At 40.3% G+C, this 27,710-nt stretch overlaps 1 protein-coding gene across 1 annotated transcript in view; it reads left to right on the forward strand.

The window, feature by feature from the left end:
• Positions 1-16,333, forward strand: part of LOC126251550 (uncharacterized) — a 51,561-nt gene extending 35,228 nt beyond the window's left edge. Inside the window, exon 6 of the mRNA XM_049952062.1 lies at positions 15,914-16,333. Coding sequence (XP_049808019.1) covers positions 15,914-16,021 — 108 coding nt within the window. The 3' untranslated portion in view covers positions 16,022-16,333. The remainder of the gene's footprint in view (positions 1-15,913) is intronic.
• The last annotated feature ends 11,377 nt before the right edge of the window (positions 16,334-27,710 follow it).

Raw genomic sequence — 27,710 nt, forward strand, 5'->3', positions numbered from 1 at the left:
GACGATAAATAGTTTGGACAAGAAGAGAAAGAAGCCTTTGCAATGTGGTGCTACAGAAGAATGCTGAAGATTAGATGGGTAGATCAAATAACTAATGAGGAGGTATTGAATAGAATTGGGGAGGAGTTTGTGGCACAACTTGACAAGAAGAAGGGACCGGTTGGCAGGACATGTTCTGAGTCATGAAGGGATCACAAATTTAGCATTGGAGGGCAGTGTGGAGGGTAAAAATCATAGAGGGAGACCAAGAGATGAATACACTAAGCAGATTCAGAAGGATGTAGGTTGCAGTAAGTACTGGGAGACGAAGAAGCTTGCACAGGATACAGTAGCAAGGAGAGCTGCATCAAACCAGTCTCAGGACTGAAGACAACAACAACAACAACAACAACAACAAACCAGGTAGCAAGTTGGAACATCCACCACCAAACTGTGGCCAAGAGCAAAATAGACGAATCTGTGGCTCAACATGCAGCTAAACATAACATTTTTATTTCAATGGCTGCTTCACAACCTGGGCATCTGCATCCACCACCAGCTTTTCTGAACTGCACAAATCAGAATTACCCGTACAACACATGCTCCACTCCTGAAATTATCCTGGCCTCAACCTACAGTGTTCTACTATCCCAACTCCCTCCACTGAATGGTTTCTGTCCCTCTGTCCCACCACATCCTCCCTTTTCACATCCTTACACCCTCACTGATTCTCACCCTCAGTAAATGCACTCACCTGTCCTTACCCCTTCCCTGATTCTCTCCTTTTCTGCTCCCTGTTGTTTCTGTCAAACACCCCACCTCCCAGTGCTGCACCTATAATTTTTGTCAGGCTGCCATCTAGTCCCTGCATGCCCTGCCAAATAGTGCTCTTTTCTGCCCCCACCTCTTCCCTGCTACCCCTACCCCTCCCCCTTCTCTGCCCCACTCCAGCTGCACCTGCAATTCTTGTCAGGCTGCCATCTAGTCCCTGCATGCCCTGACAGACAGTGCATTTTTTGTCCCCACCTCTTCCCTGCTACCCCTTCCCCTTCCTTGCCCCATGCCAGATTGTTATTTATGCGATAGCTACAAAGGGTGTTCAAAAAGTTTTGCACAATCATCTCTAATTTTTTTTATTTTTTGCAGGAGGAGAATTTTTTGTGAACATACTTGGAACATTTAGCTATACATTGAGCCTAGTCAATGTAGCCTCCATCAGCTGTGACACATCTGGCCCAAAGTTCTTTCCATGATGTAAATGCACTTTGGTAAAATTCTAGGGATTGACTTTTACACCATTGTTTGACACAGGAAATAATGTCTTATTCACTGTCAAATGTTTTAAAGTGCAAGTGCGCCTTCGGATGACCAAAGAGGTAAAAATCAGATGGAGTCAAGTCTGGACTGTAGGGAGGATGAGGAACAATTTTCCAACCCATTTTCCTGATTTTCTCCTGTGCCATAAGGACTGTATGGGGTTTGGCATTGTCATGGTGTAGCCTGTTGAGCTGACCCTGAAGCTGTGGTCTGTAGGTCTTCTTGGCACGTTGCAGCTTGTCCAATGACAAACAGTAACGGTCCCAATTAATTGTGGAGCCAGGTTCCAAAATGCCAATGAAAATGACACAACACTGATCCCAGAAGGAGGAGGCCATCACCTTTCGGCCTGCTGTTTGTGAAAGTCATGGTTTCTTCTTCTGAGGGGAACCCGGAAGATGCCACTCCATGGATTGGGATTTGTTCTCAGGTTTGGACAAAAACAACCGTATTTCATCCTAGGTAATGATGCCATCAAAACACCATTTCCACTCTTCAGTAAAGGTCTCTATGAGACCCTCGCACACATTCTTCCTCATCGTTTTCATTTCTCTTTTCAATAATCTAGGCACCCAATGTGCACAGATTTTTCTGTACCCTAGTGACTGTACCAGTGATACCACATTACCCAATGACAAATGTGTCATTTCAACAAGCTGTCGTGTCATCACACATCTGTCATGCTGTCGATGGTCTACCCCATCATGGATTGTCCAGTACAGAGAAATCACCTTCTTTAAAACTCTTCAACCACCACTGGATACTGCTGTGATCCACTGTGTCCTCCACGTAAATAGGGAGCAACGTCCTATGAATCGATGTGGCAGAGTCATCGCTGGTCTTGAAGAGGAACTCCATCACCGACCATTGTCGCAACCTGACGTCTACTTCACAGTCCATTATGGCTCACCTGTAAATAAAAGAAAATACTTTTATATAACAACTTATAGCTAAATGTTTCAAGTATGTTCACAAAAAATTTCATTCTCCTACTGCAAAAAATACAAAAATTATAGACGACTGTGAAAAACTTTTTGAATGCCCTTTGTATATTCTGGGTGGAGCTGTTGGTAGTAAGCGGTTTTGTGTGCATGAGGTGTGCTTGTTTGTGTGAATGTGTGTATGTTTTGTGTGTGTGCTCTCTTTGCTGAAGAGGTCTTTGGCCAAAAGCCATAATGTGTAACAGTCTTTTCATTGTGCATGTTTTCAATTCAATATGTCATCTTTACAGTGAGTAGAAATTTTTCCTTTTCCTAATATTGTTGGAATAGAACAATATTTATTTTTCCTTTATTCATGCGCAGAACAACTTTTACAGCATACACACAAGGATATAAGCCATATATTGGAAAGTAGGTTGAGGAGGAGTATAGGAAATCAGAAATCTTATTTTGTATGATGTATGCAAACAGCTGGTAGAATGGACTTAATCTAATGAAATGGCCAAAAGAAATCATAGCTTCGATGGAGAGTTTTGCTCGATGCATTTCAGACCAGGGTAGTTTTGAAGAGAAGTCATACACTCACTTGACTTTGCAGAAGGACTGGCTATAATAGAGTTACAGAGGTGGCATGATAATCTTCTCGGGAGTGAAACTGGTGTAATAATTGTGGGAAGTGAAGGGCTGATAAACTGATTATATATTCCTGCAGTGAATAAATGTTTCAACAGACATGTTAGCAGGCATGCAGAACAGGAAAAGTCAACCTGGGAAGGTTGACAACTACCAAAATGTTATAATATTTTACTCAGTGGCACTATCATCAGAAATCTGGAGTTGTATGTGAATTTTTCATTTACTCAATGCCAGTACATCTCATTCTTTCTCTTCAAATTCTGGGATAGAATAAGAATTCGATTGAATACTATTCATCACATAGAAGAGGTGTTGAACAGAAGATAGGGATATTTAAAAGTAGACAGTTCAACAGTTATTGAATGAAATCCTTCATCACATGTACAAACTCACATACATATACAACTCACACACACATGGTCACTGTTGCCTCCAAGCACTGAGCCCTTGGAGCTTGGAAGTGATGTCAGCTACTGTGGTCTGTGAAATGGGATGGATAAGTCTGTCAGCATCTGGCCCACATTGTGCAAATGCAGCTGATTATGGTACCACCAGAATTGGCCACAAGATCTTGCAACTGTCATCAATTGAAGGATGATGAATGATGTTTTCCCAGATCAGTCCTAGATGTTTCCATTTGAGTTTGCTCTTCCTCATCTATGAACGTTTGTGGTACAAATCAGGTACATATTCAAATGTTTATGAATAATAATTCTTACGCTGTTTTTGCTTATCTTCAACTCTTTTACTATCATTTTCACAGCAAGCTGCTGATCATCTGCAAGCATCTGTCACATTCAGTTGATGTTGTCTGGGATTTTGCTTGTTGATGGTCGACTCAAACGCAGCTCATCCTTGACTCCTTCTTTTCTTCTCTAAACGGTTTAAACTACTGAAGCACACTTTTTACTCAGTGCTTCAACACCATAACTGAGACTAACATTCCATGAGTCTCCCTCACTGCATTCCCTAATTTGAAGCAAAACTTCAGTTAAGACTTTGCTGCATTTTGCACTCCATTTTGAATTACACAAGTTCTCACACAAACTCTGTTAGCTTTGCTGCAATATACATCACAGCATCACTTTGGTGATTTACATGATAGAGCACTTGTTGACACGTTTCTCAGTGCTTATGCATGGACACATCATTATAACCAGTGTAGTTTTTAACATCTGGGACTATTCAGCAAACTTTTAAGATGCAACTTGTATGGCATGGCTACTTTCACCTGTGGCTCTGCCTCTGGTGGGATAGGGCAAGCCTGTGACAGGGTCTTCACCTGGATCCTCCACAGTGATATGACACTTGGTGTAGGAGAGAACAGAGGTCTGGGGCATTCTCTTGCTCTGTGCCCTTAAAGGTGGGAGAATCAGCAGGGATCAAAAACATGAGGATGCTGAAGGCAATGGAAACCACTGCATTAAAGACACACAATGTGAATCCACAGGACAAGTGGCCTGTAATTGAAAAAGTGCCATGATGATATCTCCATTCAGATCTCCAGGAGGGGACTGACAATGGGGAGGTACCCATGAGAAAAACATTGAGTAACAAATGGAAGGATAATATTCTACAAGTCAGGGTATGGAGTGTCACAAGTTTGAACAAGGTAGAAAAGCTATGAAATCTGAAAAGGAAAATGATAAGGCTTGATCTAGATATAGTGGGGTCAGTGAAGTGAAATGGAAAGAAGACAATGATTTCTGGTCAGATGAATGTAGAGTAATATCAATAGGAGCAGAAAATGGGATATTGGGAATAGGATTCATTATAATCAGGAATGTAGGAAATAGAGTGAGTTACGGTGAACAGTTCAGTGATAGGGTTGTTCTCATCAGAATCAACAGCATGGGCAATGATAGTTCAGATACACATGCTGACATCACAAGCTGAATATAACGAGATAGGGAATGTGTATGAAGACATTCAATACGTCATTCAGTATGTAAAGGAAGATGGAAATCTAATAGTTATGGAGGATTGGAATGTGGTTGTAGGAGAAGCAGTAGAACAAAGGGTTATGGGAAAATATCAGCTTGCTGGTAGCAATGAAAGAGGAGAAAGACTGATTGAGTTATGCAGCATATTTCAGCTAGTAAGAGCAAATATTCTGTTCAAGAATCACAGGAAGAGGAGGCACACATGGAAAAGGCCAGAAGATATGGGAAGACTTCGGTTACATTACATCATGGTCAGGCAGGGATTCTGAAATAAGATACTGAATTTTAATGCATATTCAGGAGCAGATGTATACTCAGATCATAATTTAATGGTGATGAAGAGTAGACTGAAGTTTAAGAGACTAATTAGGAAGAATCAGTGCACAAAGAAATGGGATATGTAAGTACTCAGGAATGAAGTGATATTCTTGACGTTCTCTGAGGCCACAGATACTGTGATAAGGAATAGTTCAGTAGACAGCTCAGTTGAAGAGGACTGGGCTTCTCTAAAAAGGGCAATCACAGAAGGTGAAAACAAAAACATAGGTACAAAGAAGGTAACTGTGAAGAAAGCAGGGGTAACAGGAGAAATACTCAGCTGACCAATGAAAGAAGGAAGTACAAAAATGTTCGGGGAAATTCAGGAATGTCAAAATACATGTCACTTAGGAATGAAATAAATAGGGGGTAGTGGCAACAAAACAACCATTCACCCTGGTGTGTAGAGTGTATGACTCTGGCAATATACCATATGACTTCCGGAAAAACATCATCCGCACAATTCCAAACATTGCAAGAGCCAACAAGAAGTAAGAATTATCATACAGCCAGCGTAACAGCTCATGAGTCCAAGTTGCTGACAAGAATAATTATACAGAAGAATGGGAAAGAAAATTGAGGATGTGTTAGATGACAATCAGTTTGGTTTTAGGAAAGGTAAAGGCACCAGAGAGGCAATTCTGACATTGCAGTTGATAATGGAAGACAAAAGAAAAATCAAGACCTCTTCATAGGATTTATCGACCTGGTAAAAGCATTCCACAATGCAAAATGGTGCAACATGTTAAAAATTCTGAGACAAATTGGGGCAGGCTGTAGGGAAAGATGTATAATGTGTACAACAGCCAATAGGGAACAATAAGATCGGAAGACTTAGAACAAAGTCCTCAGATTAAAAAGGGTGTAAGGTAGGGATGTAGTCTTTTGTCACTACAAGAAAGGTTCAAAAGTGGAATTAAAATTCAATGGGAAAGGATATCAATGGTATAATTCACTGATGACATTGCTGTCCTCAGTGAAAGTGGAGGAGAATTACACAATTTGCTGAATGGAATGAACAGACAGAATACGAATTGAGAGTAAACTGAAAAAAGGTGAAAGTAACGAGAAATAGAAAAAACGACAACAGCGAGAAACATAACCGAAGGGTTGGCAATCGTGAAGCAGATGAAGGTGAAGAAGTTACCTAGGCAGCAAAATAACCCATGATGGACAGAGCAAGGAAGACATAAAAAGCAGACTAGTACAGTAAAAACAAGCATTCCTGGCCAAGAGAAGTCTACTAGTATTAGTTTGGAAGGAGTGGAAAGGATCTGGGGTAGGATGCCCTCATTTCCCGGCATGGTCATTGATAACCAAAACCCTTGAATACGATATGGTTCAGTTGCTCCAGTACAGAGTCATACTGGGTGCTGAGGGGGGGGGGGGGTACTCCTTCCTAGCTGATTCTTGGGGATGGTGGGAGGATTAGGTATAAATGAGGATATGGCACGAGAAATCTGCGTTTGATGTGAGACCTTTAGCCACTGGGCAAGGGAAATCTCATACTGCAGATACCCCATGTGCAGATGGCCAGGCTGTATGAGAGTGAGTTTTTGTTGTGGAAGGGGTGATAGCTGTCAAATCAAAAATCTAGGTACTGTTGGTGGTTAGTAGGTTTAATATGGATAGACATGTAGATAGAGCTGTCAGAAAGCTTGAGGTCAACATCCAGTAAAGTGACACGTGGGTTTGAGGAGGACCACGTGATGTGGATGGGAGAGAAGGTGCTAAGGTTGTGGAGGAATGAGGATAGTGTGTCTTCACCCCAAGTCCAGACCATGAAGATATCATCAATGAACCAGGACCAGATAAGGGGTTTGGAATTTCAGGAGGCTAGGAAGGTTCTCTCTAGATGATCCATAAATAGGTTAGCATAGGAAGGTGCCAAGCAGATGCCAATGGCTGTGCTGCAGATTTACAAACCTCCCTCACAGGAGTAGTAGCTGTGCATGCAAATATAGTTGGGAAGATGTATGAGGACTGTGGCTCTGGGTTTGGAGTCAGAAGGACAGCAGGAGAAATAGGGCGTGAGCAGTGTTGGTGTACAGGGAAGTGGCATCAACAGTGATCAGTAGGGATCCAGGTAGTAATGGTGTGGGGATGATTGAGAGTTAACGAAGTAAGTTGGCAGTATCTTTGATGAAAGAAGCTAAGCTTTGGGGAGTTGGTAGGAGGTGCTAGTTGACAAGAGTGGAAATCCTCTCAGCAAGAGCACAGTAACTGACTACATTGAGGCATCCAGGACTGTTAGGTCTGTGGACTATGGGAAGCATGTAGAAGGTTGGTGTGTGTGTGAGGGGGGAAGGGGGGGATTGTTGGGGGTGAGAAAGCAGATAGACTCAGGGGAGAGATTCTGGAATGAGCCAAAGGCTTTCACTCAGGATTAGAGGTTATTATGGTGGATTTCTGGAATGGAATTACTATGGACGACCACGTAGGTAAAGGACTCAGACAGTTGGCAGAAGTGTTCTCCCTGGTAATCACTGTGATTCATCATGACAGTGGTGGAGCCTTTTTCTGCAGGGAGGATGATTACATCAGGATCTGTTTTGAGGCTGTAAATGGCTGTCCTTTCTTCTACTAAGAAGTTAGTATTCTTACAGAGAGACCTGGGGTAGTACAGTGGGGCCAATCTGGAGGCAAAGAATTCCTGGAAGGTGAATAGGGGGCGGTTAGGTGACAGTGAGATGGACGTGACAATTGGATGGTGGTACTAACTGGGAGAGGCAAGGTTAAATGCTGATATTAGATTGACTGGTTGGAGGGATTTGCAGAAAAGGGTGTTTCAACTTTAGTGATTGAGAGAAGAAAAGTAGTCCTTTGACAAGCCCAATGTGGTTAAAAATGTGTGCAGGCCTATAGGTGAGGCTTTTCTATAGGGTTGAATCTTCTGTGGGATTGGTGGAAATGTTAACAACAATGTTTCAGGTTTGTCTGAGTTCTCTATTTCATGGAATGCTGGAAGGGAGTTTTGGAGGATGTGGCAAACTGACAAGGTCAGCATGCAGGGTCTGGGTGCTACAAAGTGTTGATAAGGGGGTTCTCTGTGGGTGGAATTGGTGTTGATGGGCAGTGGTGCTCCAAGGCAGGAGTACATTGTCAAGAAGTTTGATAATTTGTGGAAGTGATGTCTTGAGTGCTCCTCCAGGTCTTACAGTGTAAGGGTTTCCACAAGGTTTTCCACAATTGAAAGAAGAATGGAGAGAGAGATTGGTGGTGGGAGGACAGGACAAGATGGAGAGGCTTATGTTCCAAACAGACCCAACCAGGGGCTGGAAACTGTAGCAGTAGTAGAAGAAGAATGTGATGATGATGATGATGATGATGATGATGATGAGTAGATTCTGCCTTTGAATTTGTAATGGTTATATGTAAGTGTGGTATCGAAAAGGACAGACTAAGGTGTAATAGGCAGTGATGGGTTAATTGTGGGTAACATAAGCTGGGGAACGATAGTCTATAATAACTCTACACTTCTGGGGTTTGTTGAAGGAAAACTGAACAGTCCAGGATGCATCAGAACATTACACAGTCTGCTCTAGCATCATATATAAAATGTATTCTCTTCCAGCAAAACAAATCCCTTACATACCTTCCTTGTGACAGATATGCTCATGAATACAACTGCCAACTCCACTGGGCAAACAATCACTAAAACATGTCCCACATTGAGCAACTGTAGGATGTAATAGATTGACAACTAATTGCACAACAGGTGGAAGTAATACAGAACATTGTTTCGCAAATGAGCATGTAGGAATGTACTTAAATAATCACAAAAAAAAAAAAAACTTAGATCGTGGATGTGAGAACTAGCATGTTGAGCACTAGCACAGTGAGTTATGTTCACAATAGGTTTAAGACAAACAACAGGTTTATTTAGCTAACTCAGTTACTGTAGGGAGCACTGAAATGGTATCGGAAATTAATATTTCTTAGCAAAAGTCACTTGCTGATAAAATAACACAAAATAAAAGAGCAGCACCATGAGGTAGAGTAATAATAGCATCCTTAGTGACAATTTGCCAGGAAAATAAATGCTCTACTCATGTTCCACTTGAGTATGGGACACAGAACAAAGTCAGTAACTGGTTGCTGAATATTCACTAGCACAAAGATGAGTTTTGCTGATACAATGCATGGAACTGGTAATGTCTCTCATGGAAGAAATGGTCATGGCAAGATTCAAGGAAATGGAACACAACTTTTTGATATGATTGTACCACCCATGATGGGTGGGATGTTAAATCTTGGTTAGTACCTGCATGGCCACACACACTTGCCAGCTGGAGGGAATGTCTTGTAGTGTGATGCTTTACATACTGCATTACATACCAACCTGCATTGCATGGGTAGAGACTGCACGGCATGGATGATTTTCAGTATTTGGCAATGAGCACCTCAGATATGAAGGACACAGCCACGTGGCATGTCCATCATGTTGTGCGTGTGGGATCGAACTCTGATGTTGTCACCTTGATGGGAAGATGAGAACTCAGAGTGAGGTTAGGCCAACAGAAGTCTAGCTAGTTGTGGAGCTATAGTCTTGGTCCCCATAGCCACCACCATAGTAGACGGTTGTCCAGTTGCACAACAGAACTGAGAGCTTTGGGTGGAGGTAGGCAGAGGTGCTGCATTAGCAGATGGCACTAGTGAGTTAGGCACATATGGAATGAGGCTGGGTTGCTTAGACCTATGTGCAGTGGAGGGCCATCACACAGTTCCCACTCCCACAAGAATGGTACATGGAGGAGGAACAAAGTGGCAATGATGGAGGCTGGTACTGGCAGAGAGGTGTGTTTTACCAATGGTGAGGCTCAGGGCTGCCACCTGACTTCAGGACGACAGGCATGAGTTAGGCAGGTAGTTGGCATTCAGTAGTGCAGGGGCACTGCATGACAGGGAGGAGCTAGTGAGTGCTCGAGTGATATATCAGCTGGTGGTGCGTGGGTTGTGGGGTGCTGAGCCAGGTCTACTAGAGCAAGGAGGTGAAGGGAAAGTGAATGAAGAGCAGCCTATTTCAGGAGCTGCACATGCAGCGAGCAGGTGCTGGGTAATGTTGGCAGTGCGGGATGGTAGCTGCAGGAACAGTGTGGCACTGCTAGGTCACTACGTGGAGTGGCTGACAACTTAAAGAGGCTACATTTGACAGTGCGAAATGCACACATCGGGCACTCTAGAGATTTAGGACAGTGGCTGGCAGGTCTGGGCTAGAGCACTGCAAAAGTATGAAATAATGCCACTAAGAGAGTGACATATGTAGCAAGGTTGGCAGTGTGGCATCAGGGGTGTAGTCAGCATATAGCATAGGTGAAATGGCTTCAGGAGAGGTAGAGGGACAGGGGTGGGAGTGCCCTGGACATCGATGATGTTTATGCCTGCATTGTTTGTGGCTGGTGGATTGGGGACAGAGTTGGGAGCAGTACCGGCATAATTTGGTGGAATTTCTGCCATGTCCAAGGCAGTGGTGCAGTAGGATGGCATCACTGCAGGTCAGCAGCAGGGGTACTGCGAATGGTGTTGGCACTGATGCTGGCTTTATCGTTGGTGGGTGGCTGTAGAGTGTTAATGAGGATGGTGGTTGGGCTGAGTGGTGTGAGGTCAGGCAGCATGTAGGCCTCAGGCTATTGATTTGATCGAGACACAGGTAGGAGTGCCTTGAAGATGTAGGGTGAATTTCTTGGAGTATTGCCTCAGGAACTGGTGGTGGTGGGGGGGGGGGGGGAGTAGTGTGGGCAAAATGGGGACGGGTGAACATTGAAGCACAGCATGACATGGGTGTATGAGGTGAGGTCGCTGTGAGTGAATGTTCTATGAGTTTGTCATTTACTGGAGGGAGGCAGATGGGTTGCAGGAGAGAGGCAGATTGGTGAGCTTCAGGAAGTGGTCTGGCACATAAACAATGTCAGTAGCTGAAATCTCCAGGTCAGCTTTGTGTGTGATATGAAGGCCAATATGTACCAGAGGCAGAAGAGTGGTGGAAGTGTGCATGCATGCTGCTTTGAACCAGATTATATAAGAGTCGATTGAAGCCTTGTGGAAGGCAGTGGACAGGAACAGGTGCAGTGAGCCAGTGGATACTTCACACCATGTATTGCTGTCGGAGCCATGGACCAAAGTACATTGAAGTGGAGGCCCAAAGCAGCAACCAGGCAGAGGTGAGTGAGTTCCAGTTTGTGCTCCTGGCCAGTGCTGAGGGCCTCATAGTCCAGAGATGAAGCAACAGTGCAGCTGCAGCTGAGATAGTTGGTGGTGGTGATGTCAATTGCCGGCCGCGGTGGTCTTGCGGTTCTAGGCACTCAGTCCGGAGCCACGCGACTGCTACGGTCGCAGGTTCGAATCCTGCCTCAGGCATGGATGTGTGTGATGTCCTTAGGTTAGTTAGGTTTAAGTAGTTCTAAGTTCTAGGGGACTGATGACCATAGATGTTAAGTCCCATAGTGCTCAGAGCCATTTGAACCATTTTTTTGATGTCAATTCCGACAACATGACATATGTCAGCAGTAAACTCTAAGATGAATGACTATTGCTTGAATTTATGTGGGGAGCACTGGTCAATATCTTTTGAGAGGGAAAACATTACAGGTTTGTGGTTGGTGAAGAATGGGACTTTACCAACAGCCGAAAGTATTTGATTGCCTTGTAGATAGTGAGGAGCTCTCTGCCATTTGTGTTCCAGTGCTGTTGAGTGACAGAGAGCTAGCAAGTGAAAAAATTCGAGTGGATACCAAGTACCACTAACATGCTTCTGCAGGACAGCACTGATGGCTGCCTCACTTGCATCAGTCTGATGACAAGTGGGCCAGGGGGATGGAGTGGGATGAGCAGGCAGGGTAGTGTCCACCAAGTTGCACTTGGTGGCAGTGAAGCCGTCTTCATTTGTAGTGTCCATGGTATCAGTTTGTTCCCCTTTGTTTTGATGCTATAAAGGACAGTGGTGAGCGGCTCCTGCATAGCAGTGGAAGTCCTCATTTAGCAGTGGCAAAAGTTGAGCAAGCTGCAGAAATGATGGAGGTACTTGACTGTCGCAAGGTGTGGGAAATCGAGGAAGGTTGGGCTGGGAACGAGAGTTGGCAGCGGACATGGTATGACCCAGGAGTATCTCTTTCCTGACACAGAAAACAAGCTTTGCGGTGTTGACAATGATGCCAGCATCCTGGAGGCATTCAAAGATCATGTGAAGGTGCTTGCAGTGTTCTTCGAGTGTCACTGAGAAAATGAAGATTTCATTCAAGTAGGTGAAACACCAGAACAACCTCAGAGGCTGAAGGTCATAAAGCCACTCTCATACAAGTGGAAGGACATGATGATGACAATATTCGGGATGTCCTTGGGTGTGACAAGAATCTAGGTGAAAGATCTACTGTAGTTGATTGTACTGAAGATTGTAGCTCCAGCTTGTACATTATTGTAGGAATGGCACAGGGTACCAGCCAGGAATGGTAAGAGAGTTTAGCACATAGTAATTGCTAGAGGAGTGCCAGAAGACATTCATCTTGAGAAAGTGAAGGGCAGACACCCATGGGCTCTTCAAAGGGTGGAGCATGGTGGCGGCAGTCAGCTTGTGAAACTCCACCTTGATGAACTTGAGATTGTAGCCAGCAGAAGACAGACTGTACAGGTGTGGTATCTACACAATGGGCAGCTGAATAACAGACCTACTAAGGTACACTGGACAGAAGTTTGAAACCAGGAAACTATGCCAGGAAGTCAACATATGGGCCAGAGTATGCCAGCCGCCTGCTTCATACTGAAGAAGACAGCAAATTGGATGGTGCTCTTAGTTGATCTCCTAGTACAGCTGTCAGTAAGGTTCCAGCCAACATCAGAGAGCAGGCATTACTGCCCAATGAGATCCATTCTCATAATGTGGTTGGGGAGGTCCCATTGCAGGTCAAGGTTGCAGATGCAATGGTACACGCGATAGGTGGTGATAGTAGATTTGTAGAGTTGTTCACCACCATCAGAAGGATCACAGATGTAATGCCAGGGGCCTGTATGAGCCGACACAAGAAGATAGACAGGTCTCAGCCGTTGTCGATCAGGAATGGCATAGCTGAGTGAAATCACAGACAAACAGGCACTGAGCGACTGCGCAGCAGCTGCGTGTGCCTAATCTTAACAGCTGTTGGGCTTTCGGGCCCAAGAGCAGGGCTCTTTGCAGTTGCAGCGGTACAGTTTGAAGCTCTCTCAGTATCAACAGAAACCAACCACATCACAAGGGGTATTGCTGGAACAGCTGGAGTTTCAGTGGTGGCAGCCATAATTGCATCAGTGGTTAGGGCTGTGCACTCAGGGGTAGTAAAAGTCCAGGTGGGAAACAGAACCCTACCCTACAGTGTTGCCAAGTCAGCACTAAGGTGAACAAGGAAATCATATATCCTGGGCTGCTGGGTATTGTGGTGTGGGCCAAGGGAGAGGAGTGGCATGATAAGCTAAAAATGTGAACTCGTGGTGAGCCAGCTGTCAGTGTAATTGTTGGCTGGCAGTGCTGGATGGGAGTGTAGTCGGTACGTGGTGGTGGTGGTGGTAACGGGCATGGAGGCCACTGTCTCCTGTGCCCTGTGACTGAGGCTGGCAGTGGCAGTGAGGGAGAGATCAGCATGTGATGCCACACTTTTTATTTGGGGCCAGATGGCAAGCCAGCCAGATGTTATACAGGAAGCCATAGGAGATCTTGTGGGACTCGGTCAGGCTTTGTAAATGGCACAGGAACGGGGAGCTTTGCCGGCCCGGCCCTCTCACTGCTTCAGGGAAAGGACCAGACTGAGATGCATCTAGGACGACTTGAGTTGCCTTATGAGGTGGCGCCCAAGTGTCTTGTAGTGGTGAGCAGTTGCAGGTAACAAAATGACATCAGGGACCTCCATTGCATATGTCGGCTTGAACTGTTGTGAAACGGGTGCCATCAAGGTGAAGCTGGAGCCAATGAAGATGGCCTCTACCATAGAAAACCACAGATGAGGGTCCTAGGGATTGAAGGGTGGTAGGTGAACCATGCCACAGCCGGACAAAGTGGTGGTGACCGGAAGGGTCTTGGTTGTCGGAGTGGTGAGACTAGGTGGGATGGCGTTGGCAGCAGATGCAGAGGCCAGTGTGGGCATCTGTCTGGATCGGTGCCGGGAACTGGGCTGCCCCAACTTTCATGGACAAGTCGATGTTGCAGTGTTGCACTTCTGTAAGGAGTGAGGTTAGTTGACAACAACATCAGAGGGTGCTGGAATGGCAACTGTGGGTGGCAAGGTTTTGGTCAGGCCAGTGGCAGAGGCCATGGTCATTAGGTGGCACAGTGGCAAACACATGAAATGCACAAAAGTGAAATAGCTTGTGGTGCAAAGCACAAATTATGGCCCATGGCATGAAACAGTTCATCACATGAAGTACAAAATAGTAGCCCAGTACTACAGAGTTTGTAGCACTGAAACAGAGGTTGATCATGAAGTGTGAGTGTGAGAACAGGTCGGGACACAAGCCTAATGGGGCAGCTAGGACCAAGGCAGCCAGCAACATGCCAAATTTGAAAACTGAGTCATCAGAGTTTATTGTCATGTCACCATTGTAGGAATGTGTCCTTACCTGACTTAATTAAATAATCACAGAAAATCAGCTACAGCTGAGGACATGAGAATAGGTACATTGGTGATGGTTTAATAAATAATGTTCAAAAGAGATGTGTGACAAAGCACAGGTTCATTCAACTAACTAAATTACTCCAGGGACCACTGAAACAGTCTCAAATAGTTCTTAGTGAAAGTAACTTGCTGATATGATAACATTTAATAAAAGAATGGCACCAAGAGGCACAGTATGAATAGCATCCTTAGTGGTGATGCATCCACAAAATAAACATTTTACATATGTTGCACAAGAGTTTGGGACACAGAAGAAAGTCACTAACTGGTCATTGAGCATTCTTCAGCAGAAACACAATTTTTTTCCAACATGATGTGCTGCACTGATAATGTCTCTCATGGGAGAAATGGCCTGGACAAGGTTCAGAGGAATGGAGGACACTTTTTACATGAAGCTTGGGATCTTAAATCTCGGCCAGTACCCACAAGGACACATGCTCTTGATAGTGGGAGGAAATGTCTTTTGGTGCCATGAAATGCTTTACATACTGAGCCAAGTTGCATGTGTAGAGAAAGTGTGGCATGGGAAAGCCTGAGTAATTTGCAATGAGGATCTCGGATAAGAATTTTTTGACCACTTTATGTGTCTGTCATGGTGTGTGTGCAGGACTGAACTCTTGATATTGTCACCTTGAAGGGAGGATGAGAACTGAAAGTGAGGTTAGGCTGATGGAAGCTTAGGTAGGTGCAAAACTATTGTCTTGGTGCTGGTAGCCAGTGACTGTAATAGATGAGTGTTCAGTCTCATGATCTCTCTTGATCCAATATTGTTCACAGCAAATCAAAGTAATCTCTACTTGATAATTCATTGTCTAATAAGTAATTGCTTCATCATGAGTTCACATTTCAGTAAATTAAAATGATTTAAATAGATATTTTGTGTTTGTGTTTTGATTAACCAATAATTAAACTTACTGTAATTATAAAACTGTCTCAGATGCAGCCTAAGATAAAGATAAACTGAAAATGTGTATTATTATTATTATTGTAAATTAATTGAGACATTCAAATTATTGTGCGGTGTCATGAACATAATCTGTGGGACATGCAACTAATTAACTTTTAAATTAGCAGTATGTTGATCTATTCCTTATGTTGATATGAATGGGCAGTATTAATGCTTTATATCACTCCACGGTTTCAGGAATACAGTGCAAGTGACTGTCAGTGTAACTGCATTAATGGCAGGAAGCCTGAAGACTGTGTTAAGCCAAAGGACATGTGGAATATGGATAAATGTGAATGTGAATGAATAAACAATGAAGAGTCTTTAAACTGACAGCTCTAAGTTTCCAGAAAAAACAAGTTTCTTTACCCGACTAAGTTTGTCTGTCTACTTTTGTTTTATCTTCTTGTAAAATATTGAGTACTTAGTAACAAAGTAAATAATAATCCTTGAGGCATAAGCTGTGTTGAGCAATAAATTAAAACATATGTTTTAAATACTGAGCATATTATGGAGATTTTATATCACATAACATATATTATTCTGAATACTTTTATTTACAATGGAAATCAATTTAATGAGCGATTCTAAAGTCATGAAATATATTTTTCCTCCTGATTTGTTGCTTTGTGATTAATTATGTAACAAAGTTTCTTACTTATATGGGATTTCAACCATACAAGTCATATAACCATTTCTGTAATGATTAGTACATACCATATTACAGAAAATACATGAATAGAAAAAATTGCATTCTAGCTGCATGCTTGCAGAATGCTTATTAAAAAGTCATACTCATTTTTTAAACAACGGTGCTTTAAACAAATGTGCAATAAAGTATTACAGTTTCGACTGCTGGTACGAGTTCCAGATGTGACGGCAGCTTTTGACTGTGTGACAACAGTTTTTAACTGTTAACTGTAAAGGAGAGATGTATCACAGGATTTGGAAAACCTAGCAACGTACAACAAATTGTTGAGATGAAATTTAGGTTTGGAAAAAAATTGCAACAGAGATATATCAAGATATATGAAAGTTTCACAACAATGTTGGTCTCAACTACCAACAGTCTCACTATCTCTCTATCCTCAACAGCAGTCCATTCAGGAATATTATGATTAAAAATGATAATTTGGCTATACTGGTAGCTGTATAGGCAAAGTAAATCAACTGATAGCGCTAGTTAATGTAAGTATATGAATTTGACAGTGCCATATCATCTCAGAAATTTGCAACATACGTTTTATATGAATTAAGTCCTCCATGAACCATGGACTTGCTGAGATGGGTTGGCTTGCATGCCTCAACAATATAGGAGCCATACCATAGGTGGAACCACAGTGGAGGGGTATCGGTAGCTACCCTCCCTGTTTACCTTTCCCTGTTGCTTCATAACCTGGGTTGTGAGTAACTGAATCCACTTTCCCTTCTTCCCTTTTTCCCCCTCTCTCCTCCCTGATGAAAGAACAAAGTTCCGAATACTAGGAATGTAAATTTTGTTCTGTTTTGTGTATCTATCGGCTGTACTGAGCTGAGGTAAGTACTGGCCAGCCCCTCTATCTCTTTGTTAGTATTTGTTTCACATCTTTATATGAGATTTTCCATTAATAATTCTTCAATTTTTTGGTTGTTGATCTCCATTTCAGAAACTTGGAGTTATTTTATTTTCTATCTGAAACTGCATAATGTTAGTTTTCGTAAATTTAGGTTAGGCTTTTGCTGTGAACCATTTGTATTCAGCATTGTGGAGTTGGGACCCTTGATCACACTACTCTTATCATCCACAAACATGACTATTTTTGCTCTGTCTTTAATTGTAACTGGTAGATCATTAATGTAGATCAGGAAAATTGGTGGCCCAAGGTTCAAGCCCTGGGGGAACTCCGCACTTTATATTTTCCCAGTCTGAGTTTACTCTTACACCTGCCTCCATGAAGAGAATTCTTTGCTTCCTGTCGTATAGATTAGGTTCTAGCCATGTCAAAATTTCGTCTTTGATGCCATAGTGTGGAAGCTTTTTTTTAGCAATGTGTTGTGATCTACACAGTTGAACGCTTTAGCAAGGTCACAATAGATCCCCACTGGATACCTTCTAATTCATCTAGAGTTTCATCTGTTATGTTGAATATAACTTTCTCTGTGGAGAATCCCTCTGAAAGCCAAACTGTGTAAATGACAGTAAGCCATTTTGTGTCATATGGCCATAAATCCTATCATAAACTACTCTCTCAAACACCTTTGAGAACATTTGGCAGCAAAGAGATGGTCTGATACTTGGGTAGTACATACCTTGAACCATTTTTGTGGATGGGCATCACTACTGCATGTTCCAGTCTGTCTGGAAATGTCCCAGTTTTCACTGACTGGCTACATAAATAGCATAATATGTTCTATATACAGGTCTTTCTTTTTAGCACATGATAATTTTGATGCCAGCTATTATCCACTCTGTCCTTCCACAACAGGTTGATTTCATTTTAATCTCTCTTTGGGGTAAGCAGGCTTCAAAATGTTTCAGAAATAAGTCCACAAATGAATTGAACTTCTCACTCATTGTACTGCCTGGTGCACTTCCTCCCATTGGTCATGATGTAAAGCGTTTCTAAACAAGCTAGTAGATTCCACATTTATTACTCTGACTTGTGCAACCTGGCTGTGATCATTTACAGTTTTTCTGCTGATGAGTTTTTCTACTGATTGACAAATTGACCTTCGTGATCAGAAAAACCATTTGTTATGGCTTGTGTTTTTACATCATTGTAATTTATCAATCAAGGTCTTGGTGTGTGCATATAGTCTTGTTGGGATTGAAACTGCCGGGAGTAGACTGAAAGCTGAAAACAATGTTTCCAGTTGTTTATGACTGTTACTATTTGAAAGAAAATTAATGTTAAAATAGCCACATACTACACATATTAAAATCCAACCACTGCCTATACCAGAAACTTACAGTACAAGAAAACTTCCACATACAGAAGACAATATTAGAAGGAAAATAGATTATAAAAGACTACACCACACTGTGCCTCAACACACTTTTTAACACACACACACACACACACACACACACACACACACACACACACACACACAGAGAGAGAGAGAGAGAGAGAGAGAGAGAGAGAGAGAGAGAGAGAGAGAGAGAGTGTTATTTACAAACACAATTCCAGAAAATACATGTAGTGTTTGTGTGTGCTTCTCAACAACTTACGGGAATGCAGATGAAAAAGGATTTTTGAAAGCTGAATGTAAGTAATCATAGTTATAGGGTAGATTGGAGTAAACCTGCACTAAATTTTTGAAGTGACTCACATCAACTCAGGAGGTGACCACCAGGTGGAGGTTTGTCTTGTTGTAACTTATTGTTCCATAGAAGTTTGACCCAGTTTGCTTCAGAGATGAGAAAATGAGATAAGTCTGTTTTTACTACTTACCACAGGCATCACTAGCACTATATTATTGAGGCATGATGACTCATTAGATAGGTTATAGATCACAAAAGGGTCTAAATGAGAGACCACCTCAAAAAAAAAAAAATTGAAAAACTTGGGATCTAAAACCAACTTCTGGAGAATTTTGGGTGCCTCAAGACAACATACTTCCCTGGCACTTAAAACTGCAAATTTAAGCCTGAATTGAAACATTTTTTGATTACTGTATAACAAAAATTATAAAATATTAGCATTTTAATTTATTGACTGTGTGGGCATGATTATTATGTCCTAAATAGATGTGAGAACTATTTCAAATTGAATAATTTTCAAATTAAATTCTAGTTGATTCTTTCTGGAAATGTAAATAAACAGTATGACATATACATTTTTATTTAGTTTTCTTCACACATTAAAATACATTTTAAACCCCAAAAAGAAAACCGTGAGAAGTAAGAATAAAAAATATAAGTAGTTAAAAAGTCAGTAACGATAATTAAATGCTATTTCAAGAGTATAAAGTAAAATAATCTAACGAAGTTCATTCTACAGTGATTCAAATAAATTTTCTTCTGTTATCAAAATTTGATCTAATTATTCTAGTAACATTTCTTAAATCTATTTTATCCAATAGCAACTTGTGCACACTGCAAACTGTTGTGTGACTGAGCTTCTGCTGTATCACTGTTGAATACAGATGGTTCTTCAGTTGTCACAGAATAGTAAAATTGCGTTGGGCTTTTTGGCATGAGGTTGGGCACACAAGTGTAAGTCTTTCCAAGGCTTCAACATTAGCAAATAATTCTTGAACTTCTTTTTTCATAGAATCCAAAAGTCTTTTGTGTCTTTCAGGCATTTTACGTTGTGTGTGAAAGAGTTCAAGTTCTGCTTGCAAAGAATGAACATCAATTTCTGGGTATGGAGCAACCACATCATCTCCTTTGTTCTCCAATGACACTTTTGCCGAGGAAACCTGTTTCTTAGAGCCCAGTTGGTCAATTCAAGTTTTTTATATCTAACCTCTTTGACAGCAATGTCAATGATTTCAAAATACTCCTGCACATAAAATTCTTCAATTCAGATCTGCACCCTCAGACAACTGCTTACAAAACGCTTTTTTCTTTGGAAGTTGTCACATGGTATCTGATTGTTAGCTATCTGCCTCCTGGCCACCCGCCTACAGACTTACAGCAAAACCATGCAGATTTGCGCTTATCTACCCCCTCCTTCATCACTGATAGTCGTACCAATACACTGCATTAAAACTTGAAACATTGTTTCAGTGAATAATATAAGTGGATTTGATTTACTGGCATGTTGGTAAATCCTGCAAACTATTAATTTTTCCTGCACAAGAGCTCTTAGTATATGTAATTAGCTAATCTTGAATATATTCATTCAAAGGTGTCATTTTTTGTCAACTAATACTTAAATTGCTTTAAAAAAATATTCAGCAGGAGGGGGGCAGGGGATGTATGTTGACCCCCTCCCCCTAGAGCACATACACCCTGTCTCCTTTCCCGTGCTGACACCCATACCATTTACATATAACTTTTCTGCTGTTTCACTTGAACATTTTTAATGTAGGGTTTGAAAAGAACTGACAAGCTATTCATTGACACTAATGCATTTGAGCTTCACATTCACAAGGAAGTAATTGTTCCAGTCGGTCCCCAAAAGCAACATGGCACTTTTGTCAGAAAAGACTAATAGATGAGGCCCCACAGGTGTTTGGCGTAAATCTCCATGGCCCCAACAATGTGAAGACTCTCACACAGTCCACACGGTGTGAGATTATTTCACCTTAAGATATAATTCCACTGCCTAAAATAGAGATTTAGAGGAAAATTCTGAATAAGCATTGTAATCTGTGCTTCTAATGTCGATTCCCAATAAAGAACAAATGGAACAAGAATCCATGGGAAAAGAAAAGCTTGCTGCTGGGAACAAAAGACATGCCAAAGGAAGAAAAGTGTGTGCTATATAAACAAAATGACATGCACTAGATTTTACAGCAGCAGTGCCAGAAAAAGAGAAAACAGGTCAAGCAACTAGTTCATCCAGACTCAGATTCAGACTTCTCAGGCCATAACAGTAGTAGTAATGACTCGCTATTCGGTGAACAAGAGCCTGGGACTTCAAGGAAGAATCACATTTCTTGATTACTCAATGACTTTGCTGTAGTAAATGTGGATTCTGGCTCTTTGTGGCCAAGATAACTTCAGTACACCAAGAGGAAGGCTATGAACCTATGTTTTACAAAAAACTTCCAGGCGCCTACAAATTTATTGAGATGTACGAAGAGTCATTCATTGGTACTGACAATGTGATAATGAAACTGTTAAACACAGGAATGAACATAGCATGGTTCCTTAATTAAATAATTTTTTCAAAGAAGTTAACAAACTACAGTGTTTACTAGTTGCCTAGATAGCTTAGACTCAGTCTCTGAACTCTTTCAGGTTACCCTGCTAATCCTCCTTTCATGGAGAAGAAAGTATTGTTTTTGTACAAGAATTTTTTACCATATGTTAAAATTTATGATATATTTAAGCTCAATATTGTGTTGAGTAACTTTGTTACAATACAGTAGTATTACAAAGAGTTATTTCAAGTGTTTTTATTAAGCAGTCCTCCTTTTTTATCCATGTTTATCTCAAATGGGGAAAAGATGCACACTGCAGTGGTAAATTCCCACAATTTACTTTTAATTTTTATTTATTTTTTTCTGCTAAATTCAAAATTTTTCCGTAATTAATAACCAGACAGAGTTGGAACTGATGTGTTAACTTGCCAAAGAAACTCACATTAACATCATTTAATTGCAGATGACACAGTACCAATATCTGATAATGTACACAAGGTTCTACACAAACCAATAATGTAAAAGTATAAGGTAATTATAACAACAGACAGAAATTGTTTTTAGGCCTAATTTTTGTAGAATAATTATTGCTGAAAACATGTCCACATTTTGCAAATTTGAGTAAAGAATACCCACTGATGATGGCAGAACATTGCTGAAACATGTCTGTGGTTATATGAAAAGATGATGTTTGCTTAGCAGGTGGATCTCAAGTCCAGTAAAATCATTGAGGTTTGCTGATGACATGGTGATCTGTCAGAGGCAGCAAAGGACTTTGAAGAGCAAGTGAACAGAAGGTATAGTGTTGCAAAGAGGTTACAAGATGAATATCAACAAAAGTGTAAATAAGGTAATGAAATATAGTCGAACTAAATCAGGTGAGGCTGAGGGAATTAGATTAGGAAATGAGACTCTAAAATCAGTAGATGAGTTTTGCTATATGAGCAGAAAAATAACTGATAATCTTTGAAGTTGAGGGGATATAAAATGTCAACTAGCAATAGCAAGAAAAGAATTTTGAAAATGAGGTCTTTGTTAACACTCAACACAAATTTTCGGTTGTCTTTTCTGAAAGTATTTGTCTGGAGTGTAGCCTTGTATCGAAGTGACACATGGATAATACATAGCCCAGACAAGAAGAGAAGTTATTGAAATGTGGTGCTAAAGAAGATTGCTGAAAATGAGATGGGTAAACTGAGTAACTAATTCAGAAGTATTCAAATAAGTAGGGAAAAAAGTAATTCATGGCACAACTTTCCTAAGAGCAGGGTTTTGTTAATGGGACACATCCTACGCAAGCACCAAGGAATTGTCAGTTTGGTAATGGAGAGGAGTGTGCAGGATGAAAATATTAGAAGGAGAAAAAGGATGAATACAGTAAACAGGTTACAATGGAAGTAGGTTGCAGTGGTTGTTTGCAGATGAAGAGGCTTTCACAAGATAGACTAACACAGATAGCTGTATCAAATCAGTCTTTGGATCATCATCAACAACAACAATAATTTGATACCAGAGGGAAAAATGTAACAAAGATACATAACTGTCACCACCAAATGGATTGAATAGTATTTTATTTGCAGGTAATGATATGCTTATGGCATAGACAGAAGATAATGTATAAATACAAATATTACTAAAAGCAAAAGTAATGAGTTTTGTTGCTAAATGCTGATTACAACTGAAATATGGACAATAGAACTCTTGAGTGACGACATTTGGTAACCAGCAATTTTAAGTCATGTACAGGATTCAGTTACCTGTGATTTAGGCTCTTTAGGGAAACATCTTGATATTTATTTTGTGTTTGCCCATTAATCTTTTTCGTGTATATATTTTACACAACCTGATGCATAGATAATCTTTTAAGAAGTTACTTTTACAATGTGAGTCATTTAAAATTTATTGAGTGAAGAATTGGCTAACATACATTGTACACTCAAAACTTATGTGTATGATATCATGGTTGAGTTGTATACTTTTGGTCATGAGGTAATGTGAGACTGAGTTGAAGCAGCTTTGTATCAGGCAGGATGCCACAGATTTGTTAAAATATGTAGCTCACACACACAGATTTTACAGATAAGGATAATCTGTTGCACAGTTCTGTACTCAGTATTATGAAAAGGATAGTTGTTACTCATCACATAGTGGAGATGCTGAGTCACAGATAGGCACAATAAAAAGACTTGGAAAGTGAGCTTTCAGTCAACAAGGCCTATCTACAACTCATCATTTCTGCTATATGATGAGTACCAACTACTCTTTTCATAATATTTTTACATTCCATCCTGGATTTTTCACAAGTTCTATTCTCATATGATACATATCTTTTTTGGACAAGGTGATGTTAACAGCGGATAAAGTGTATAAAAAAATGTGATTTATTCATTTCCTAACATACAATTTTCAAATCATTTGATTTGGTGTATAGGAGACTTGTGAAAACTTACAGTAAGAAACATTTTTAAGAGAAATAAAATAGTTCACACCACTTTACACTGAGCTACTACTATACAAATACATACTGGACTGTAGTTTCAATTTAAAATAAAATATATAATTACCTTTTTTAAACTGTGAAACTGACCTCAATAAATTCTTAAATAGACTAATAACACTTTTCCATTGGAAGTGTGAAGGATAATCTTTTCCCTGTACCAAGCTTCATGTTAAATATTTTATTTTATTTTATTTTATTGTAAATTTTAAACCTGAAATAATCTGGTGCTTGGACATAGAGTTCTAAGTGGTGTGTCAGGAGCTTAAAATGGTGTCTGTGATGAATGCTGCAGTTGTGATCGAAACAAAAAGTGTTTACTGTATACTGATTTTTATATAAGATTAACAACACCTCATATATATAAAGAATGGGAACATATATTATTTTTAAATCTTTTAACAGTGATCAACAGGATATCCACTGTATGGTGACACACGTGTTCCCATTTATTTTCTTTTGTAATATTAGGAGTAACATGACATTTGATTAATTTCCCCACAAGATTATGTCATAATGAATAAATGACTCAAAGTAGCTGTGTTGGCCTGCTTTTCCACTGCAAATGCTAAGATGTTAAGTTTATTAGCTAAGTAGTCATGTGTATCTTCCAATTTAGATTTTTATCAAGATTTAGGCGTATATGAAATGGAATGATCACAGGCTCAGTTGTGGGTAAAGTATGTGGTAGGCTATGTTTTAATGGTAGAGTACTGGGGAAGTGCAATCAGTCTACAAAGGTGATTGCTTAAAAAATCACTTGTGAGGCTGATTCTAGAACACTGCTCAAGTGTTTGGGACCCATACCAAAGAGGACTAACAAGAAATATTGAACATATACAGTGAAGGGCAGCATGAATGGTCACAAGTTTGTTTGACTCATGGGAAAGTGTTACAGAGATGCTGATGAAGTTGAACTATCAGACTCTTGCAGATAGACATAAATTACCCCAAGAAAGTCTACTAGCAAAGTTTCAAGAACTGGCTTAAATGATGATTCTGTGAATATTTTACAACAACCTACATATCTCTCACACACAGCAATCATGAGGAAAAGATTAGAATAATTATAGCATGCACAGAGGCAATCATTCTTGCTGTGCTCCTCATGTGAATGGAATGGGAAGAAACCCTAATAACCAGTACAGTGGGACGTACCCTCTGCCATGCACTTCATGGTGATTTGTGGGTGTAGATGTTGAACCAAGAGTCAAATTTTTCTGAATATTTTTTACACTTTCTGGAATTATAAATTATAGAGTGCAGCAATCAGTCATCCTTTTTAGATTTTATTATGCAAATCCAGATTTCAGCTAGTAGCTAGCCATTCTCAATGCACTATTTTTTATTCTCAATGCATGTAAATCCCTGTTGTTCCGGTATCAGTCACAGTTCTTTGAATACAGTTCTTCCGAATGGAAGGTAACCTGACTTTCTGGAATTCTTTTATGTACCGTCAACCAATCCAGATTTGACAGATTGTCTTTGTGTTTTTAACATTACTCCAAAAACAAAGCAATCTGTATTTTCACTGAAAGTAGTATCTTATAGTTCATAACCAAGGGATTGTTTTCTGTTATTTTCTTTTTATTAATGTCCACTGTCACTGAGGAAAACACATTTTAAGCAACCCAGTACTCCATGTTACGTTGACCATCATATGAAAGTAGGCTACGTAGAAATAAATGTTCACACACATGCCAGTTGATACTGGCCTCTCTGTTGGTGTACTTTGTTATTCATTTTTATTTTTTTAAAGGAATTTTAGGCTCAGACAATGCGGACTTTAATACATTTTGTTAAGAAAGTACATTATATGGACTCGCACTCATGAGTTGAACAGAAAATATTTAAATTATAAAATTATATACACACAATATTATCACAATTATTTATGTGCTAATAACTGAACACTGAATTTCGAAAATGGAAATCCTCACTTTGAAACAACAATCAGGTGTTATGCAATGATTTTTTTCTTCCTCTACATTAAGCAGATTCTTTTCCATGTTTTTCCATATGTCTTCCCATTATTATGGCCTACCAAGGTACCAACAGTGTCAGCAGTGAGTAAACCAGGAACCACCACAACAGTCTTAGCAACAACAGCAGAAGCCCAACCAACACCGAAACCAGCTTCAGTAAACACTTCATCAGAAACAACAGCAGCAGCAGCAGCAGCAGGAACAATAATTTCTGAGCTACCAATTAGTCCAGTAACAGCAGAAGCCCAACAAGCATCACAGTCAGCTTCATCTGCAGCACCACCAACAGTATCACCAATGAGTACTCCAGGAACTACAACAACAGTCTTAGCAACAATGCCAGAAGCCCAACCAACACCACAACCAGCTTCAGTAACCACTTCATCAGAACATATAGCAGCAGCAATAATTTCTGGGCTACCAATTAGAAGTAGTGTGAGGCAGCCAAATCACCTCAAGGATTTTTTTAGTGTCAAAGAGCTTCAAGAAAGCAGCATTAAGATAAGCAATAATTTATTTAACTTTGCGTCTCATAATCAGTTTTCAGTCCTATATCAGAAAGTACAAGGTTCATGTAATAAGTTGGGTGAACTTGAAGTCTTGTTAAGTGACAGTTTTAACCAAGTATCTGTTGTATGTAACAGTGAACACTGGTTACAAAACTCTCAAATATGTACAACAGCCCATCCCAAATTTAAAATCATAAGCAGTTTTTGCAGAGAAAAGTACAGATATGGAGGTGTTTGTATTTATGTCAGAGACAATCTTAATTATAAAGAAGTAAAGTTAAGCAATGTAAAGCGCATAGAAAAATATTTTGAATACTGTGTCTGTAAACTGACTGACTGTGGTTTGGTAATTGTCTGTATATATAGGTCACCTTCTGGGAATATTCCTCTATTTTTAAAAAATCTTGAGGATCTAATGAATGAATTGAGACTTAGGTCAAAATCAACAGTTGTACAGGGTGATTTCAACATCAATTTTAGAAGTAATAATAATGCACACAAGAATCAATTGCTAAATCTCTTCACCTCAGATAATTTAGAAGCCACAGTAACTGATATCATCAGGTATGGAGATGGGTGTGAGACAACAACTGATCAGGTGTTTATTAACAACGAGACCTGTAGTTATGAGGTTGAAGTAACAGATACTGGTTTCTCTGGCCACATGGCAATCAAGCTTTTACTAAAAAATATGAATAGGAACAAACATGGCAGTGGAAACTATATAGAAACAAGATACATTAATGAAATTAGCCTTTAGAATTTTCATAGCATGTTGCATAGTGTTGAATGGGACAGAGACCCAAAGAAAACTGTAGACTCTAAATATGAGTCATTTTTTCTGATTATAAATGCTGCTTTGATGTCATTTTCCCCCTCAAAAATGTAAAAATCTCTCTCAAATCTAATTCATGGTTAACTGCGGTAATTAAGAAATTTGCAGGTACTCTTAGAAATCTGGGTTGGCATTCAAAGCATAATGCAGCATAAAGCCATATCTTAGATGCTACATAAAAGTTATTCATGCAGCAAAAAAACTCAACAATGATTTAATCATCAGAAAAGGCAGCAATAAAACCAATTCAGTTTGGGAGGTCATAAACCATAACATTGGTAAATCCAAAGTGACAAACAATAATCTTGAATCAGATTTTCACTCTGCAGCGGAGTATGAGCTGATATGAAACTTTCTGGCAGATTAAAACTGT

The sequence above is a fragment of the Schistocerca nitens genome, chromosome 4 (assembly GCF_023898315.1).
Source record: "Schistocerca nitens isolate TAMUIC-IGC-003100 chromosome 4, iqSchNite1.1, whole genome shotgun sequence".
Classification (NCBI taxonomy): Eukaryota; Metazoa; Arthropoda; class Insecta; order Orthoptera; family Acrididae; genus Schistocerca; species Schistocerca nitens.